General features: G+C 39.5%; 1 protein-coding gene across 1 annotated transcript in view; it reads left to right on the top strand.

The window, feature by feature from the left end:
• COL7A1 (collagen type VII alpha 1 chain) overlaps positions 1–21,615 on the top strand; it is a 131,959-nt gene that overhangs the window by 23,727 nt on the left and 86,617 nt on the right. The window contains exons 3-11 of the mRNA XM_069967921.1: positions 2,060–2,240; positions 10,982–11,141; positions 12,801–12,894; positions 15,082–15,243; positions 15,511–15,668; positions 17,762–17,891; positions 19,666–19,788; positions 20,566–20,715; positions 20,912–21,031. Coding sequence (XP_069824022.1) covers positions 2,060–2,240; positions 10,982–11,141; positions 12,801–12,894; positions 15,082–15,243; positions 15,511–15,668; positions 17,762–17,891; positions 19,666–19,788; positions 20,566–20,715; positions 20,912–21,031 — 1,278 coding nt within the window. The remainder of the gene's footprint in view (positions 1–2,059; positions 2,241–10,981; positions 11,142–12,800; positions 12,895–15,081; positions 15,244–15,510; positions 15,669–17,761; positions 17,892–19,665; positions 19,789–20,565; positions 20,716–20,911; positions 21,032–21,615) is intronic.

Raw genomic sequence — 21,615 nt, 5'->3', positions numbered from 1 at the left:
TTAAAACGGATCCCGCCTCTGTCACTGACTGGCCAAGCGGACTTGAGACGTCATGTTTCAAGCCCGTGTCAGACACCAGAAAGCGGCCGGGCACCGGGGACCGGAGCGCCGCGATACGGAACCCACTGCTCGAAACGGGGAGGTGAGTGGACGTCGTTTCCCTCAGCCACCTCCTTCCCAGCCAGATCCCAAAATAGCCCCCCCCGTTGGAGTACCCCTTTAATAACTTTTGACATTTTGAATGACATGTCAAAGTGATTTGTAGTAACACTGCCCATTAAAGAAATTGGAAGAATTTATTATATCTTCCTTTCCTCTTCAAGCTGATTAAGAAGATTTAAATCTCTCATTTATCTGTCATTATGTGGTGTCCAGCAATGGTGTGCCACTAAGCTTTATTACAGCTGAGCAAAGTACCCTGTCAGGTATCGCACAAAAGGGGATAAAGGAGATTGTATTGTGTGTTTTTCCCTCTAGGTATCACTGTCTCTATTATGTACTTATTACCTACAGCAGTGCTTCTCAAACTATTTCTACTGGAGCCTCACCCAACAGACCAAGGCAATGCCGGGGCCTCACCAGACTGACCAAGAGGGTGCCGGGGCCCCACTATCTGTGGTGAAAGTCCATTCAAAAGCTGAAAATATTGCTAGGGCTTCCTTTCACCCATCTCCCAAGCTCTATATAATAATAAAGCAAGTACAAAATATATTAATAATGTTGCTAAAATGGAGATTTTTGCATACAGCAGAAGGACTGTGCAGATCATAGTTACTTTTATGAAAACTGGCTCCCCAGCTGGGCCTCACCCACAACTAGGGGGCGCCTCACTGGTGAGGCCCGCCTCACAGTTTGAGAAGAACTGGCCTACAGCACAGCTGAAGGTGTATGGGTTAATTGTTTGTGTCATATGTATTGTTCTTATCCAATTGCAGGTGCAGGTGCTTTCACCTCAGTTTTCTCACCTATCCTAGCTCTTCTCTCTACACACAACACAGCCCCACCAATCACAGTCTGGTTTAGTTTGCCCCATAAAAGGGAGGTTGGTTCCTGGTGGGAAGTCTCTAGGGTAGTCCCTCTTTAGTTAGTGGAGGTGAGAGACAGAAACACACATAGAGAGTGTTCCTGCTGCAGTGAAGCTGGGCCTGGCTTAGGCCAGGACCCATGTCAGGAACCACAAGCTACAGATTCCTTATTCAAGTAACCACAGGTAGCTTGCAGTGCAAAAGCCTTAAAGAGGGAAAGTCGTCCTCTGAGGATAACCTTGTCCATGCTGGGGATACCTCTAAATGGTTCAGGGCAGTAGCCTCCAAAAGATATGTACTGACCCCAGTAAGACAAATAGTTGGAAAAGAGCTGAAGTATCCTACTGCGCAACGCATGGCTCTTCTGGGAAATCTTGTAAAGTCTGCTACTCCTAGTGACAAAGGCCTAGGCCCTGTACTACCCCAACTTGGAACTCCATGAACTAGTTAGGGCACAAGACAGTCAGATATACATCTAAACGTGAGTATGAGTGTTCTTTTCTTCTACTTCTTCAATACATCACCCCTAGTAGAGCACACTACTACATTGGAAAAGACCCCCAAGATGCATCCCTACTCTCTGATTTACAACTTCTACCTCTTCTTTTATTCATCTGCACTTGAACCCTTAAAGTAAAAGCTACGATTATTACACTGTATTGCACTGAAGTTTACAACTAAACTGTTGCACTAGTTAGGTGCTGGACTCTTTTTGATCTCACCCGCACCAACACCTACACTTGGGTTATACCTCTCTCAAGCACAGTGCCCGTTTGTCCAGGGATGGGTTCCAACACCACTCCTGGCCACTGTGACAAGTGCCCAAGTGACCCTACACCCACCTATCAGCCATAACACAGTATAGCTTTCCCAGCATACGGCAATTATATCTGGTAAATAATAAAAAATGAACCCAAATTTCATTTGTTTTAGGGTGTTAAAGGGTGGATATTTACTTTGAGGCTATATTCACACAATGACTACATTATGAGAAATGGACGGGATCCCTCATTACTCTTTCTTCTTCTCTGCAGCAAGATGCGACAATATTTATGACTCCGATATAGTATTTGTGGTTGATGGATCGTCTAGTATTGGAAGGGCGAACTTTCGGATGATTAAGTCCTTTATGGAAGGATTGGTCATCCCTTTTGTAAATGTTGTCAGTCAAGATGGAGTACGATTTGGAGTCGTCCAATACAGTGATGACCCGAGGTGAGTCTTCTAATCTAGCTCATATTTAATTCAGGATTGTGATTTAACTGCTTATGGATGCAAAATGTCATATATGTTGGATTACATTTTCTAGACTGCTAGGTTGGGGCAGAGTATGGAAAAGAGGTAGGAGGAGTAGGCAGTTGTCTGTCTATCAGTGCTGTCCTTTTAAATCCATATGAGATAGGTGATGTGTATAGACAGAAGAGACACTGCAGGAGTTGGAAGAGAAGCTGCAGATTTGTTGTAGGACAAGCAGCCAACCCAAGAGCTGCACATCAGGTGGACATGATCAGGACATGTTTCAGTTCCTAGATGTGTATAGGGAATGATTACATTCATTGACACTAAGAAGACTTGAAATTGCTGCGTAATTCATACACAAAGCCTATTAGGCTGCATTCACATGTGCGTCAGAATTCAAGGGGCTTGATTACAGATTCCAATTATATGGGAGGATATGGGAGAATCCTGCTAAATAAATGGACACCAAACAGAAATTAGATGGATCCCATTAAAGTCAATGGCATTTGTTGGTGTTCATTATACAACAAACTGTCCAGCTCTGTTTTGTGCACTGAAAACAATCTGTGATGGAGGCCCTGAATAGAGCCTCAGATGCAGATGTGGACCCAGCCTTATAGATATATCGTAAAATTATTACAGTATATTTGCATACAGTGAAGGCTCCATCAGTCACCTGGAAGAACTCTAGGGGGCACATTTTTCAATATGCACTTTTCTTGCACAGCACTTATTTAAAATTCACCCCGATTTATCTAGAGGCAAACACCTCGGAGCTGGCATATACTTTTAGCCAGTTTTTTGGTGATATCCGGGTGCAATGCTGTGTGCCCAACCCTTCTCTGCCAATATGGTGCACAAATTTTGCATAAAAGGGGCCCTTGCACAATTTTCAAGTTTGTTTTACTTCTAAATATTAGTGATTAGAATATTGGTATTTGTTGCTCAAAGGAGTAAAAGGGAAGGCAGAGTCTTATTTATGACGGAACCTGTCAGCAGTAATCATTTAATTTTATTGCTTTACGCTCTACCTTGAGGCACAGATGGTCTCCCACCAAACAGGTGCACTATACCTTCCTATGACTACAAATTCTCTCCCTTTCTTCTTTAGTATATATGAAGGGTACATTAACATAACACCTCAATATTATCATAGAATTTGCTGTATAGTTTTTGGTGTTTTATTTTGATGTGGTTTTTTCATATGGCTTTTTTGGTGTTTTTTTTAAGCCTACTGATTTTGCTGTGAAAGTGACTTTTTTTTTTTAATGCAAAATTTTAACAAAAAGCTCTTTTGAGCATTCCAGCATTCCCGATTGAATGGGAACAGTAGCATGGAGGCTTATTTTTGAGCCCTTTAAACATGACCCTTTGGGGTGTTTTGGGAGCTTTTGGCACCAGCATGATTTTTGCCTAATGTTAAACATAAGATGGCTTGAAAAGCAATATTTTGTGGCAGCTTTTTGTTCAGTTCTGTTTAGAAGTAAATCCAGCAAAGACTGCAGCAAAAAGCTGTTTGTGACCCCTCCCCCTCAAAAATTTTTTTTTTACCTATGGTCGCTAATGAAATTGCAATTACAAAAGTGTTACAAAAATTAAAATGTCCCCGCCATTGGAATAATGATCCTCATTGATCAGTAAAAAAAAAGCCAGGAAAAGAGCAAAGCACTTCACTCCTTGTGTCACTGCAAGATGAGCTTTAAAGACATCATCAATATCATCATCAATGACATTGCTTATGACATCATCAATGACATCATTAATGACATCACTGACGACAATCATTGACAACAAGCATAACTTTATCGACAACATCATCGTGGACATCACTGATTACATCATCGAGTAGTGATCACATCATGGATGACATCATCAATGACATCACTGATGACATCATCAATGAAATTATCAATGACATCACTGATGGAAATCATTGACAACGAGGATAACTTTATCGACAACTTTATAGTTGACATCACTATTGACATCATTGATTACATCATCAATGAAATCATCAAGTAGTAATGATATCAGTGATGACATCATCGATTACATCATCAATGACATCACTGGTGACATCATCGGTGACACCATCGAGTAGTGATGAAATCACTGATGACATCATCAAGACATCATTGATGACATCATCGAGTAGCGATGACATCGCTGATAACATCATCGAGTAGCGATGACATCGCTGATTACATCATCGATGACATCATCAATGACATCACTGATTACAACTGATGACATTCATTGACAACAAGAATAACTTTATCAACAACATTATCGTTGACATCACTAATGACATCACTGATGACATCATCAATGACATCGAGTAGTGAGGCCATCATCAATGACATGAGTAGTGATGACATCGCTGATGACATCATCGATGTTAATCACCGATGACATCATCAATGACATCACTGATAACAATCATCAACAACAAGGACAAATTTATCAACTACATCATCGTTGACATCACTGATTACATCATTGATGACATCATCGAGTAGTGATGACATCACTGATGACATCATCGAATAGTGATGACATCACTGATGACATCATCAATGACATCACTGATGACAATCATTGACATGTAGGATAACTTTATCGACAAGATCATCATTGACATCACTGATGACATCATTGATTACATCATCAATGACATCATCGAGTAAAGAGGACATCAGTGATGACATCAATGACATCGTAGATATCATCATCAATGACATCACTGATGACATCATCGATGACATAATCAATGACATAATCGAGTAGTGATTACATCACTGATGACATCATCGATGACATCATCAATGACCTCATCAATGACATCACTGATGACAATCATTGACAAGAAGGATAACTTTATCGACAACATCATAGTTGACATCACTAATGACATCATTGATTACATCATCAAGTAGTGATAACTTCAGTATCAGTATAAGTGATTACAACATCAATGACATCATCAATAACATCATCAGTGACATTACTGATTACATCATCGATGACATCATCAATGACATCACTGATGACAATCATTGACAACAAGAATAACTTTATCTACAACATCATAGTTGACATCACTGATGTCATTATTGATGACATCATCGAGTAGTGATGACATCACTGATGACATAATTGATAACATCATTGGGTAGTGATGACAGCACTGATGACATCATTGATTACATCATTGAGTAGTGATGACATCACTGATGACATAATCGATAACATAATCGGGTAGTGATGACAGCACTGATGACATCATCGATTACATCATGAAGTAGTGATGACATCACTAATTACATCATCGATGACATCTTCGAATAGTGATGACTTCACTGATGAATGACACCATCAAAGACATCATTGACGACATCATTGAGTAGTGAGGACATCACTGATGACACCATCAATAACATTATCGATGACATCATCAAGTAGTGATCACATCACTGATGACATCACTGATGACATCACTTATTACAACACTGATGACATCATTGATGACATCATCATGTAGTGATGAAATCACTGATGAAATCACTGATGACAATCATTGATTACATCATCGATGAAATCATCGAGTAGTGATGACATCAGTCATGACATCAAGAATTACATCATCGAGGACATCATCAATGATATCACTGATGACATCATTGATGACAACAGTAATGACATCACTGGTGACAATCATTGACAATAAGGATAACTTTATTGAAAACATCATTGTCGACATCACTGGTGACATCATTGATAACATCTTCTAGTAGTGATGACATATCAATGACATCTTCGATGAAATCATCTAGTAGTGATGACATCACTGATGCCATAAACAACATCAATAATGACATCATCAATACTATAATCGAAGACATCTTAGACGACATTACTGATGACAACCATTGGCAACAATGACAACTTTATCGACAACATCATCATTGACATCACTGATGACACCATCAATGACATTATTGATGACATCATCAATGAAATCATCAATGACTTCACTGATGGCAATCATTGACAACAACTATAACTTTATCGACAACTTTATGATTACATCATCAATGACATCGAGTAGTGATGACATCATTAATGACGTCATCGGTGACATCATCAATGACATCATCAATGACATCACTAATGACAATCATTGACAACAAGGACAACTTTAAAGACAACATCATCATTGATTTCACTGACATCATCAATGACACCATCGAGTAGTGATGACATCATCGAGTGGTGATGACATTACCGATGACATAATCAATGACATCACCAATGACATCATCAATGACATTACTGATGGCAATCATTGACAACAAGGATAACTTTATCGACAACATCATCGTTGACATCACTGATGACATCATTGATCACATCATCAATGACATAATCGAGTAGTGATGACATCAGTGATGACATCAATTACATCATCGATTACATAATCAATGGCATCACTGATGACATCATCAATAACATCATCAATGACATCACTGATGACAATCATTGAAAACAAGGATAACTTTATCGACAACATTATCGTTGACATCACTAATGAAATCATCAATGGCATCATTGAGAAGTGACATCATCAATGACATCATCAATGACATCACTGATGACAATCATTGACAACAAGGACAACTTTATCGACTACATCAATGTTGACATTTCTGATGACATAATCAATTACATCATCGAGTAGCGATGACATCACTGGTGGCATCATCGATGACATCATCAATAACATCACTGATGACATCATCGATGACATCATCAATAACATCACTGATGACAATCATTGACAACAAGCATAACTATCGACAACATCATCGTTGACATCACTATCATCATTGTTGACATCATTGATTACATCATCGAGTAGTGATAACATCAGTGATCACATCAGTTACATCATCAATTGCATCAATGACATCACTGATGACATCATCGATGACATCACTGATTACATCATCAGTGACATCATCGATCACTAATGACATTCATTGACAACAAGGATAACTTTATCGACAACATTATCAATGACATCACTTATGACATCATCAATTACATAATTGAGTAGTGATGACATCACTAATGACATCATTAATGACATCATTGAGTAGTGATGACATCATCGAGTAGTGACAACTTTATCAACTACATCATTGTTGACATCACTGATTTCATCATTGATGACATCATCGAATAGTGATGACATCACCGATGACATCATCAATTACATCACCGATTACATCATCAATGGCATCACTGATGACAATAGTTGACAACAAGGATAACTTTATCAACTACATCATGGTTGACATCACTGATGACATCATTGATTGCATCATCGATGACATCAATGACATCACTGATGACATTGTCGATGACATCATCACTGACATTACTGATGACAATCAGTGAGAACAAGGATAACTTTATCAACAACATCATCGTTGACATCTCTTATGTCATCGAGTAGTGATGACATCATCGATGAAATCATCGAGTAGTAATGACATCATCAATTATATAACTGATGACATCATCGATGACATTACCGATTAGTGATGATATCACTGATGACATCATCTATGACATCATCAATGACATCACTGATGACAAGGACAACTTTATCGACTACCTCATCGTTGACATCACTGATGACATCATCAATGACATCATCGAGTAGTGATGACATCACTGGTGGCATCATCAATGACATCATCAATGTGATGACATCACTGATGACATCATGGATGACATCATCAATGACATCACTGATGATAATCATTGACAAGGATAACTTTATTGACAACATCATCGTTGACATAATTAATGACATCATTGATTACATCATAAAGTAGTGATGACATCAGTGATGACATAAAAACATTGATTACATCATCAATGTCATCACTGATGACATCATCGATTAGATAAATGACATCACTGATGACATATGACATCATCAATCGCTGATGACAATCATTGACAACAAGGATAACTTTATCGACAACATTATCGTTGGCATCACTAATGACATCATCATTTACATCAATGACATCATTGCGTAGTGATCACATCACTGATGACAATCCTTGACAAGGACAACTTTATAGACAACATCATCGTTGAAATCACTGATGATATCGATGACACCATCGAGTAGTGATGACATCCCTGATGACATCATCGATGACATTATTAATGACATGCCCAATGACACCATCAATGACATCATTGATGCCAATCATTGACAACAAGGATAACTTTATCGACAACATCATTGTTGATATCACTGATGACATCATTGATCACATCATCAATGATATCATCGAGTAGTGATGACATCAGTGATGGCATCAATTACATCATCGATTGCATCATCAATGACATCACTGATGATATAATCAAAGACATCAATGAAATCACTGATGACATCATCAATGACATCACTGATTACAATTATTGACAAAAAGAATAACTTTATCAACAACATCATCATTGACATCACTAATGGCATCATTGATTAAATCATTGAGTAGTGATGACATCATCAATGACATCATCATTGACATCACTGATGACATCATCGATGACATAATCAATGACATCACTGATGACATTGTCGATTACATCACTGATGACAATCATTGACAACAAGGATAACGTTATCGTCAACATTATCGTTGACATCACTGATGTCATTATCAATGACCTCATTAAGTAGTGATGATATCACTGATTACATCATCAAGCAATGATGTCATCACTGATGACATCATCGATTAGTGATGATATCCCTGATGATATCACCGATGACATCATCAATGGCATTGAGTAGTGATGACATCACTGATGACATCATGAATGACATCATCAATGACATCACCGATGACAATCATTGACAACAAGGATAACTTTATCGACAACATCATCTTTGACATCATCAACGACATCACTGATTACATCATCGATTACATCTTCGAGTAGTGAGGACATTAGTGATGACAATGACATCAATATAATCATCAATGACATCACTGATTACATCATCCATGACATCAATGACATCACTGATGACATCATCAATGACATCATCAATGACAATCATTGCCAACAAGGATAACTTTATTGACAACATTATCGTTGACATCACTAATGACATCATCTATGACATCATCAAGCAGTGATGACATCATCGATGACATTATCAAGTAGTGATTACATCACTGATGACATCATCGATAACATCATCAATGACATCACTGATGACAATCATTTACAACAAGGATAACTTTATCGACAAAATCATTGTTGACATCATTGAATACATCATCGATGACATCATTAAGTAGTGTGGACATCAGTGATGACATCAATGACATCATCAATATCATCAATGACATCATCGTTGACATTAATGACATCACTGATGACATCATCGATTACATCATTAATGACATCACTGATGACAATCAGTGACAAGGATAACTTTATCAACAACATCATCATTGACATCTCTAATGACATCATTGATGACATCATCGAGTAGTGATGACATCATCAATGATGACCGAATACTGGACAGGCCCGTGCATGGGAGTTGTGCTGGAAGTTTAGTGTGAGGCCCAGCACTGGGACTGCATATACTAAGGACTGCTGGGATTTGTTGCCCGCAGCTGCAGCATTTGGAAATCATACTTGAATGCACTTTAGCACTTTATGGCTGTATATCCCCCGTGAGCATTTTGGACTGTTTATATGTGTTTACCCAGCAAGTGCCTGACTTATTGTTATTGTATACTAATTTGATCATGTATGTAAGTTAATATTTGTAGTACCCTCCCCCACCTCCAAGAGGCTGCTGTTGCATTTCTTCTCCCCACATATTATTCATTGATTTTATATTGTGTGTCATTAATAACAATTTATAGATTTTTTATCTAATTATTTTGTCTTTTGAGTATGTTTTAAAACTTTTTTATTCCCCCCCATGTTTTCTTGATAATTGATTTATTACATATGTCCAGCGTTGTTTTGTTTTCTATTCCCACATATACCACAAACTGACTAGTCACACTATATCTATGACTAAGGGCCAGCCGGCCAGAAACGCATCAGATTGTGTGGACTGTGTATCGTTTTTGGATTTTTTTATGGATTTTAAATGCTAAAATAAAAGGACTTTTTATATGGAAGTGGTGACGTCTCCAGTTTTGATTCTATTGGAGTCTGAGGATTGGAAAGTCCCCCGCTTGTGCACCATCCATGTGAGCTGGTTGCTGTTGCTCTGTTATATCCTTAGGGCTTGCGCCTCTGCTTCCGTCGCTCTCCACTCAAAGAATTGACATGTCAATGTGACGAAAGCCGAGGCGCACGAGCCCTCCCAAAAAAACACTCTGAGCCTGAGGCAAGCGGGATTCCGTCGCTTTTGCTCCATGTAAACTGGACCTTAGATGGAATGCAGTTTATGTAACCCCCTTCCTTTGTAGGATAAAATGAGACCCTGGGCCGTCCTCTGATGTATACTTTTATTGTCTTTGTGAAACGGAGGAGCCCTGTACAGGTTCACAGCATTCACAGGGAAAGATGATTAGGGGAACCTATCCTAAACCTAGTCTTATGCCTTATTCCTTTGTATATATTTTGTATTATAAACTTTTGATTTTTTTTAGAACAGAGTTTGATTTTTCTCGATACCGAAATGGATCTGAAGTTATTCAGGCCATTAGAAACTTGGCCTACAAGGGAGGCAATACGCGGACAGGCGCTGGACTGAGATATGCCACAGATAACTTCTTTGGACCAGCCATACTGCGGCCTGACATACCTAAGGTCAGAAGAACAGTGTAAATGACATACTACGTGTTACATTTTATATTAAAGGTCCCCAAATACCTCATACTTTTGTAGGCCATACTCAGGTGTATAGGGCTCTCCCGACAGTTCAGCGAAAGTTTGATGTTCTGGGGGAGATAAGCCACAGCCAGAGCAAAACTTATACAGAACATAGGAACAATCGACAGACTGTTTGATAAATATTCCCCATAGTATAGTGAAAAGGAACATGATTGGTATGATTACAGAATACAACCATACCTAAATATTCTCTTCACCAGAGGAATAAATGATCCAGCTTTGTGTTTCCAGTCAGTGTCAGATTAATGTCCATAGAACAGCAGAAACCGCACCATACTCCCCTTCGTAGAGATAGGTGCTAGTGATTAGGGGTTCCTCAACCGCACTGTATGTATATCCAAATATCAGAGCACTCAAAGCAACATGCAGGTAAAGAATTTATTACAGTGTTTCAATTAACATAATCTAACCAGATAAATATTAAGCAAATGCACAAAAGGGTAAGTGTAGAAGGCTGCTGGCAATGTTTCGGTCAGGCCTCCGACCTTCCTCAAGCCACTGTAGCGCACTGCAACCTAGTGGAGAACTGCTCAGACCACCAGATCCTGCACAGTTCTCCACTAGGCTACAGAAAGCTACAGTGTTCTGCAGTGGCTTAAGGAAGGTTGGGGGCCTTTGGCAGCAGCCTTCTACACTTACCCCTTTGTGCATTTGCTTAATATTCATCTGGTTGGATTATGTTAATTGAAACAGAATAAATTCTTCACTTGCATGTGGCTCTGAGTGCTGTGATTTCTGGATATACAGATTAATGTCCATGACAGTGTCTGGAAAAAAACAAGTAATACTACCCTAATTTTGGCTATATAATAGTGCCAGGCAGTACCCAAAGAAACTTCTATACCACCATAAAGTGCCTAAATAATTTTGCCATAAAGTGTCTGCATAAGTCTGTTAATATAGTGCCCAAGTAGTTCTACCATGAAGTGGTTAAAGGGGTTGTCCAGGGAGCAGAAGATAGCTAAAGCCCTACTGCTTCCTGGCACTAAAACAGTCTGGAACACTGTGCAGCCCACACGCAGTTATCGCCACCAAGACCCACTCCTCCACATCTTGGAAGGGATACTTCTAAGACGTGGAATGATGGAGCAGACGGCTTCAGTCATCTTGTGCTCTCCAGACAACCCCCTTAAACAAAACCACTATTCAGTGCCTAAATAAGCCACTATACAGAGCATATATAATATTACTATAATGTGTCTAAATAATACCACCATACAGTGCAAAAATATTTCCATGACATAGTACCTAAATACTTATGGCATGCATTGCCTAAAAAAAAAACACAATACAGTACCTGAATAATTCTACTGTACTTTATGTAATTGATACTGTGCATATTTAGTTTTATGATGAAGTGCCTAAATAATACCACCATACACTGCTGGTGCTGACGTAAGTCAATGCTACAGCAGGTTATTCTTGGTGGGACAAGGTGGTAGAGTCCCTTACATATTACCCATGCTGTAATCCATCCCCAAATAAAATTTCACAGTTTTATATACTGCTTTTTCAGAACCTGAACTGATATATTATGCTTTTCTAGATTACTGAATTAATTTTGTGATTTTTCAGGTTGTAATTCTGATAACTGATGGAAAATCCCAGGATGATGTTGACCAGGCATCACAGAGATTAAAAAATCAAGGAATAAAAATATTTGCTGTTGGTATGTCTCAGCGCTAAATGTTCAACTGATTGTTTATACCGCTATATGGCAATTATACATAATATGCATTCATGGTCATAGCTATAGAGGGTTCAGAGGTAGCAGGCAGCACACTTAGGCAGTGGTGCCTGAGATGGCACAAAATTCCTACCGCTACACTAGAAGACCCCATTATGGCACATAGTAGGCGAAGGCCTGTTACAGATTTTGCAGTGCTTGTACTGCCCTCAGGGACGATTATAGATTTTCTTCCGCCTGAGGCAAAACCCAAAATAGCTATCAGCAGACAGCTGCATTTAAATGGTTTTTATTCCCCAGCAGTGGTGGTCTAGTGGAGGGATTGACCTCCCCCCGCCACGACGCATCCAATGCTATCGCGGATGGGCGGTCCCTGCTCAGGCCAGGCCTCAGCACCGCAGTGACGCTGATCCCGGCTTGGCACTAAATTGCTATGGGCTACAGCAGCCCATAGTAATTGAGCACTGAAAATTTGCTTGGTCCTTAGGACGAGGGGTACCGATCACTTTTAATGTCAGAAGCATAACAATACCGGCAAATTTCTTTTTAGTCCCGACTGCCTTGCTTTTTATGTCTCTGTCCAGCTATTATTTGCAGATCATGGGGTCAATAAAGTCAGTGATGTGTAGCAGACATTTATGGCCACTCCATAAAACATGCTGCCCCTAAGGGATGCTACAAATCTGCTGCCTGACACACTTAACTCATTTGGCTTAATGACAGGAATGGCCCTGACTGCCCTAAGCGTTCAGACTTTATATACCCTGTAAAGATATCTTACATGATGCACAGCTATTCAGAGTGCAGGACCAGAACGCAAAGCAAGGAAGATGTTGTATCATAAATGCAGCCCTTGTCTAAGCAGTGAACTCCTAATAATGGTTATAATAAGTGAACAGTAACAGAAAAGAAATGGATACATCATATTAGCAGGACTGGTTGTCAGCAGTCAAACATATGCTGCTGCTGCTGCTGTTGCTGCTGTTTCTGAGGATAACAAGCTAAAGGGGAGAGGGGATTATCTTCAGGAGGCAGCATGGTGTACAATGTAGGAATTCAAGGGACAGTTGTCCAGAACTATATAGATGATCAGAGGTAAGAGGGAAATCTTTATTTACTAATGAGGCTTAGCATGGACCATCTGAAGCACAGCATGAGCCCACATGAAGAGGTAGATAGGTTGGATTTGCATGGACACAACCAAGGTTCTCTCCTCTGCATAGCACTTTTAAGCCCTGTCTCCACCTTCCTGTTTTCATTTTTAGTCTCTCTTTTAAAGATAATATTTAAAGGGATACTCCAAGGATTAAACATTTCTGTTAAATACATTGCTCAAAGTTATATTACTTTGTATATCCTTTATTACCTAAATACTGGGTCTTATACTACCATTAAGTGACTAATACCACCATAAAGTACCTAAATAATTCAGCCATACAGTGTCTACATAATTTTGTTGATATAGTGCCTAGGTATTGCTACCATAAAGTTGTTAAATGGGTTGTTCAGGGAGCAAAAGACAACACAGGGGAAAGAGAAGCTACCTTGACAATGGTGGTGTTAGAGGGTCCGTGTCTCACCTTACTGCTTCCAATAAACGGAAGTACATATGTATATAAAAAAATATACATTTTTAAAATAAAGTTATATTACAAACTAATATACCCTTACTAAAGCTATGACTGCAGTCTTCAGAGTACCCCTTTAACAGCAGGCAGTGGACACAGTGGACAGCTAGTGGCCAAGACTAGGGCTTCTTTCTGGGATGAGTAATTTTCGTTAAATGAATTGATTTACAAGTATGTTATAAAATGCACAGGCTCTTAAATGGAAGAGATATTAAATGATAGTGACCATTTGTAGAAATCCATGCACAGTGAGCTCCCTCTAGTGACCACTCTAAATAAACATTTTATTTCTTTACTCTGTCCCTATATGAAAAGAGGCAATTACTGGAATTATGGATGAATCTTTGCATATCTAAAGTACCATTGAGGAGTTGCAGAGAGCAAGGTGTGGTGTGTAATTGCAGCTCTATTAGTTGTCATACAGCATGTCCAGAAACAGCTATAGCTAAGACATGGCCAGATAGAGTTTTCTCTAGCTTGAGAGCAGAAGACAGCTCAAGGACTTCTTGACTATGTATGACTATGTAACTATGTTTTTCAGGCATAAAAAATGCTGACAGTAGAGAGCTGACTAGAGTGGCATCCACACCAACAGAGGACTTCTTTTACTATGTAAATGATTTCAAGATTCTGGGGACGCTTCTCCCACTGGTATCCCGAAAAGTTTGTATAACTACTGGTGGAGTCTACATTCCTGAAACTAGTAAGTCAAAAACTACAAATGCATCAACATATAGCAGAGATGTAGCAGAGAATTTGTAACTTTGAAAACTTTTTGTTGTTGAAATATTTTATCTTGAGTGCCATACAAAGCCATGGAAAACACCTATAGTAATAGCCCAGATGAGCAAGCTTCTCTCAATACATACGCATCTCAAGTTATATTCATGGTTCATGTAATAAACTATAATATACATTAATAGTATGCAAAAAATCTGGCTACAGTAACACTTTTATTCTATCCGCTCAGGCACTTATACTGGACCTTCCAACCTGGTTTTCTCTGATCAGGCAGCAGACTCCATGCGGATACAATGGACGGCAGCCACAGGGCCAGTTACTGGCTATAAAGTTGTTTATGGTCCATTAACAGGTTTAGGACAGCAGATCCCCTTGGAGCTAAGAGAGGTATGGAGACCATGCTTATAATCAAAGAGCTAAAAGTGTAAAAGTATGATCTAACAGCACAATGGTGCTTGTCGTGTGGGTGAATGGGCATATCATGGCTGTTGCCAAGTACACAGAGACCTGCAAGAATCACTGGAGTTGCAATGCTGGAATATTAGTGGGATTTTTAGGTAAGGAGGGGATCTTTGCTCCAAAGGGCACAGTAAGGGAACCCAAGACCTAGGTGAAAGACAGGAACAGTCAGACATTGTGAGTGCAGGAACTAGGCCCCCACGACTGTCTCTGACTACTTGTCAGCTAGACCCTAGGCAGTCAGCGACAACAGAGTGACGTTCCCTTCATTAGGTAACTGAAACACAAAACAAGACAAGACATACAAACACAATAAAGAATGGTCATGCAGAAACATGTCAAGCTGGAGATAGAGCAGAACAATAGCAGCAGGCAAAAACAGAGGTCAGAAGGACTGGCAAAGAGGTCAGAGAATTAAGCAATCCAATCCAATATGAAACACCAGCTCAAGCTACAAGAGACTATCACAAGCAAGGTCCCAGAGCTCAAGTGGGCTTCCTAAGCATGTCACAGTTTCGGTCCAGAGTGTGATTGGACCAGCCCTCTGACATAAAGACCACACAGAACAGAGAATGACAGGGAAAGTAGATGAGGGGAGAGGGCAACTGTCCACTACTCAGTCTAAACTATCTGCAGCTCAGGACTAGAGCTGGTAGAAGAGCCCAGACGGGTGTGGTAGAAATCTGTCAATCACCACACACTGAGTAGTAGAATCACAGAGTTCAGACTGGTTTAAAGAAAACATGCAATCCAGACACTGAATCATGACCAAGAGCGCAGTCTTGGTTGCTCTTTACCGGAAGAAGACCGAGGTCTGAACAGGCACGGACATGGCAAAAAGTCTGCTAGCTGCATTAGGACTAAATATGAAGTAAGTTTGGTAACATCTGATGGAGAGTCACAAGAGATTTTTGCAAAGTATGTCCCTTAAACCAGGAAAGGAAGTCCCTGGTTTAATTTTGTAGGGAAGAATGTCTGGTGACAATAGTCTGTACAGAATTTAGAATATAGATCATTCATTGCTGACACTTCTCTTTTAGAGTCTATGCTTAGAATGTCTACGCCTCTTTCTGCTATCTCTATGTCAGGCAGACATCTAGGTCAAAAGAGAGAGGGAGAGAACAGTATTAAAATCACAACACCGAAAGCGTCTGCCAGACAGAAACAGTGATCAGCAGGCATGTACGACTGCCACAGCCTTACCTACCTTGGTATACAAAGGCACAGGTTTTCTAGGATCCATCAGTTTAAATGAACCAAAAGATAAGCCTCTTGACTGACTGCAACATATTGCGGCACCAAACAGGGACGCCAAGCATGCAACTTAGGCAAACTACACATGTTTGCTCTGCTAAACAAGTGGAGTACAAAAAGGAGCTTACCAGTGCTTACAAGGCGCAGCTAGGGTACAGTGGATGTCCAAATGAACGCTGGGATCATTAGCTGTAAACCAAAGGTACTATGTCTGGCATAAGAGGAAGGATGCCATCCCTAAATATAGCTTAGCAGTCAAAGAGTATAATCTGGATTCTCCCTAATGTGGAAACATAAGGGTGAGAACGTGTATCTGTGAGAAGCTAGATGAGAAAGAAAATATAATGTCTGACAACTCATTTCTGACTTGGGGGGGGGGGGGGTTAGTCAATTAAGGATAATTAAGAAAAAAACTACATATTACTCCCTATGTAATGATATAACTACTATAATACAGCTTCTTATGCACAAGAATTACAGGAACTACTATAATTCTGCTCCCTATAAATAAGGATGTTTAAACAAGTGGGGGAACCTTAAAATACCCTTGTACTACTCTTCCCTTTGTAGAATATAACTTTCTAACTAATATAGTTTCTTGTCTAGAAAAATAAAGTACTAAACTACAGCTTTTTGTGTAAAAGAATGTAAGTACTATAATACTGACCCCTATGGATAAGAATATTTGAACAGGTGGGGGAACCTTTATATTGTATATGGTAATAATATTATTACAACATGTAGAATATTTTTATTTCTGCCCACAGATCAGCCTGACCGCAGCTCAGACATCCACCCTTCTACAAAGCCTTCGGCCTGGCACAGAATATTCGGTTACTGTGACCGCTTTGTATGCCAACAGCATTGGAGAGTCTGTCTCCGGCAGAGGGAGAACCTGTAAGATATTCTCATAGTAAAGAGGAGAAGACACATCTAAATTTACTATATTGAGCTTTAAAATTTGTCTGCTCTTGTAACTTTCAAAATCTAAATGAACAGTAAATATGATATAAAGCAAGTTTGCTATTAACAATAATTATATATATTTTTTTAGTTATCATGCTGTAAAACAAAGCTATGCTTACTTGTATCCAGGTCCAGTCTCCTGACGGCAGCTTTTTAGTCTTGTGCTGATTGAAAAAAAGAAACTAAACACAGGAAGTCTTGCTCATATGCGCTCACAGAGAAGACTGTCTCTTCTTTGAACAGCACAAGACTAAAAAGCTGCCTTTAGGAGACTGGACCTGGATACAAGTAAGTATAGTATTGTTTTAAGCAAGCAAGATAACAAAACAAAAAATAATGAATGTAAATTGCAAAAATGTTATATATTACATTCCTTGCTGATTTAGATTTTGAAAGTTATACGGGTAGTGACACTTTAAATTCTAAAACTGAAAAGTAGAGCTTCTTTAGGCTAGGGCTAAAAGTGTTGCATGGCCACAGTGTTATGCACTACAAATCTTGCATCAAAGCTAATGTAAGTGAATGGGGTTGCATTGCTGCAATTAAGATCTGACAATTAGCAGAAATCCACAAATTTCCTGCCATGGCTACAAAGTTACAGTGTAGCCCTAGCCTTAAGTACATTAAAGAAGCACTCATGATTTTTCTTTTGTGTATATAATGCACACTCACAATCACTATTCATTCATTGTCATCAATTTCATCTCAGCTCTACTACATCCAAACAGTTCATCACTGTATCTGGGGCAAGTGACCTTTGATCAGCCACCATTTTGACTTTCAGATTGCAGATTGCCATCTCTGATAACTGCTCTCAATCCCATGATGCATCAGCATAGGATTACATGGGCAGCTACATCCTGTACCATCTCTGCCTTCTGGAAGGGCAGTGGTTGATAATTAATCTTAATCTATATATCTTGAAAAAAGATTAAAGGAAACCTGTCATGCAGGACACTGGAGCAGAACCCCCCCTAAACTTGAATAAAGCTTCCGATACTTACCCTCTCCACCTGGTGGCGCTCCAGATGCCGTTCCTATTGCTCAGAATTTGCCACAGCTTGTCCTCACGCTCATTATGCTAATGAGCAGAGATGAGTCTGACATTCATAGGAAATCATTGCCTTACTCCTGGAGGAGAGGATATGTATCCAAAGCTTTATTAGGGTGGGTTTCTGACAGGTTCCCTTTAGGAGACACTGGGGAGATTTATCAAACCTTAGGCAGAGGAACAGTAGAGTAGTTGTCCGCTAAAGCCACTCAGATTTCTCCTTTCATTTTTATAAAGGTTTCTGAAAATAAAAGCAGCAAAGTGGTGGCTATTGCTCCACTATCCCTTTGCACGAGGTTCGATAAATCATCCCTCTGTAATTATACAATCTAGCTCTCCTTCATTCTAGCTATGTAATCATCATAATCAGTAACTCCAATAGGAATATTTTTCTCCTTGTCTGAGCAGTTTTTTTTTTATATAGGGGGTTCTAGCAGCTAAAATGCACAGAAACACATGTCATTTCCAGGGGTCACTATGCGATCACATGACCCAACTGAAGGAAAGGATTCCAGCAATTGTCTGATAGAAAGAAAGAGCAACTAAAACTAGCTGAATTACCTATATAGGAGTACTTCTTTAATGTTAGTAAAATTATTTGCGTGAATTTTTGTATATAACAAGTCCAGTAATCAACAATTCTGTATTTTATAGTGAGTCCTCTTGGCATATCTAACTTCAGAATCACAGAGGCTGGCCCTTCCTTTCTCAGACTGGCATGGACTGTTTCTGGAGGAGAACCCCCATCAGGATATAGGCTGACCTATTCCACTAGAGGTTAGTGTCTTGGTCTGCATCGCTTTACAAGGATCCATCACCATGGTCTAATTTATATAAGGAGTGTGCAGATCTTCTAAGTTTGTGACCTACAACCTGTAGATTTTTTATTGAAGTGAATCTACAACTCTTAGCACGGCACATTGCTGGAGAGTCGCTGAGAGCAGAACGCTGTTCTGTGCAATGAAATAGGGGCAAAATGATCATGTTTGGTGTTTGGAACAGCATTTATTTATCTTTATCCACTCATTGCCCTGGGGTGAGGTCAAAGCAAGAATCCTTTATCAATTACCTGATCTTAGCATGTCTAATCCAGACAACTCCAGGTCACAGATCCATTGTGTCAAAAGATTGACTGACAGCTATAGATGAGTGCTACTCCAATTTATAAATTACATATGGAAGGTGCAGGCTCATTTATAGATTTTACATAGGGGCCCATATAATTTTCTGATAACTGTGTTAGGACTCTTGAAGGAATTTGGGGGATTTCTGAAGTTTAATATGAAAAGCTCTTAGTGCAGCTGGATAGGCTCCAGCCTCATCCCTGTACATACCCGTACATGTCTGCTTCTGACGCTTGCATGCTTGCAGTCCTGGGTCGCCTCTAATCCACACCCAGTTCAGTATCTCCAGCAATTAGTGAATTCTCTGCCCCAGGGCTGATAGAAATATATAGTCCCATTACTCACTTGGAGATGATGATTTATTATTATCATAATACTGAAATGACAAGTGTGGGTAATATCACCCTTATCGTGCTTTGTTGATTTGCAGGAGATGCAAGAACAGGAGAAAAGGCTTTAAGTGGAAGTGCATTGTCTGATACCCTGAGTGACCTTAGGCCGGATACAGAGTATATTCTTGTGCTCTATCCACAATACCAGCGACAGACTGGTACACCAGTCACGGTTACAGGCCGAACACGTAAGTATAAGATATTGCTTAGAGCCTATTGACTATGCCTGCTAATGGAATGAAACACAGATTGCTTTAATTGGAATATCATGTGGAGTAGCATACATTATTTTAGCTAAGAAATTGATCCCTTCTACACAAGTAATTTTCTATAGTGTCTCCCACAAGCATATATACATAACAATATATCTTCTCTGATTCACAGAGCGTATAGAAGGAGTTACTGACCTGAACATCCAGGATGTAACCTCCGACAGCATGGCAGCAACATGGAGGGGAGTTAGAGGAGCTACAGGTTACCGCATCTCCTGGGTATCTCAGACAGGTATAGAAATTCTGTAAAATGTGGTACATGCCTTCTACATGGGTGGAACACTGTGTTCCTAAAATTCATGACCCCTTTGTTCTGGAAGAGATAAGCCACAGCCAGAGGTCTCCCGACTCATTCTGGGAGTCTATGCACCAAGATCCCAAATTATCAAAGCTTTTGACGTGCCTCTGTGACAGGAAAACCTCAAGACTTTTGTTAAATTGTTTCATTTGTCATTTTAGATGCATTGAGACTAAATAAAAAGAAACGCTTGCAACAAAAGGTTTGGACCTTCTTGGTTGCAATATGTAGTGCTGAAGAATTTGGCATCATAGTAGTGAATCTGGCCTTGGCCTAGAACTCTTGCTATTCAGTGCCCCCTATTGACATAATATTGCGCTGTGATTGTAAGGCTCCAGGACCTCTACAAGGATTCTTGGAAGACATCCTTTACTATATTCTCACTCTGATCAGTCAGTTGTTACAGATGGTAAAAAATTTAATTAACGTGTTCCCTTAGCAAATGCTCCTAACCCTCACAACCTAATAATAATGGACAAGAACCTGCATAGTGCCTTTGAGATGAGTGGGGTAAAAGC

The sequence above is a fragment of the Dendropsophus ebraccatus genome, chromosome 4, assembly GCF_027789765.1.
Source record: "Dendropsophus ebraccatus isolate aDenEbr1 chromosome 4, aDenEbr1.pat, whole genome shotgun sequence".
Lineage (NCBI taxonomy): Eukaryota > Metazoa > Chordata > Amphibia > Anura > Hylidae > Dendropsophus > Dendropsophus ebraccatus.
Note: the sequence above shows the minus strand (reverse complement) of the source record. Positions and strands in the feature narration are given on the sequence as shown.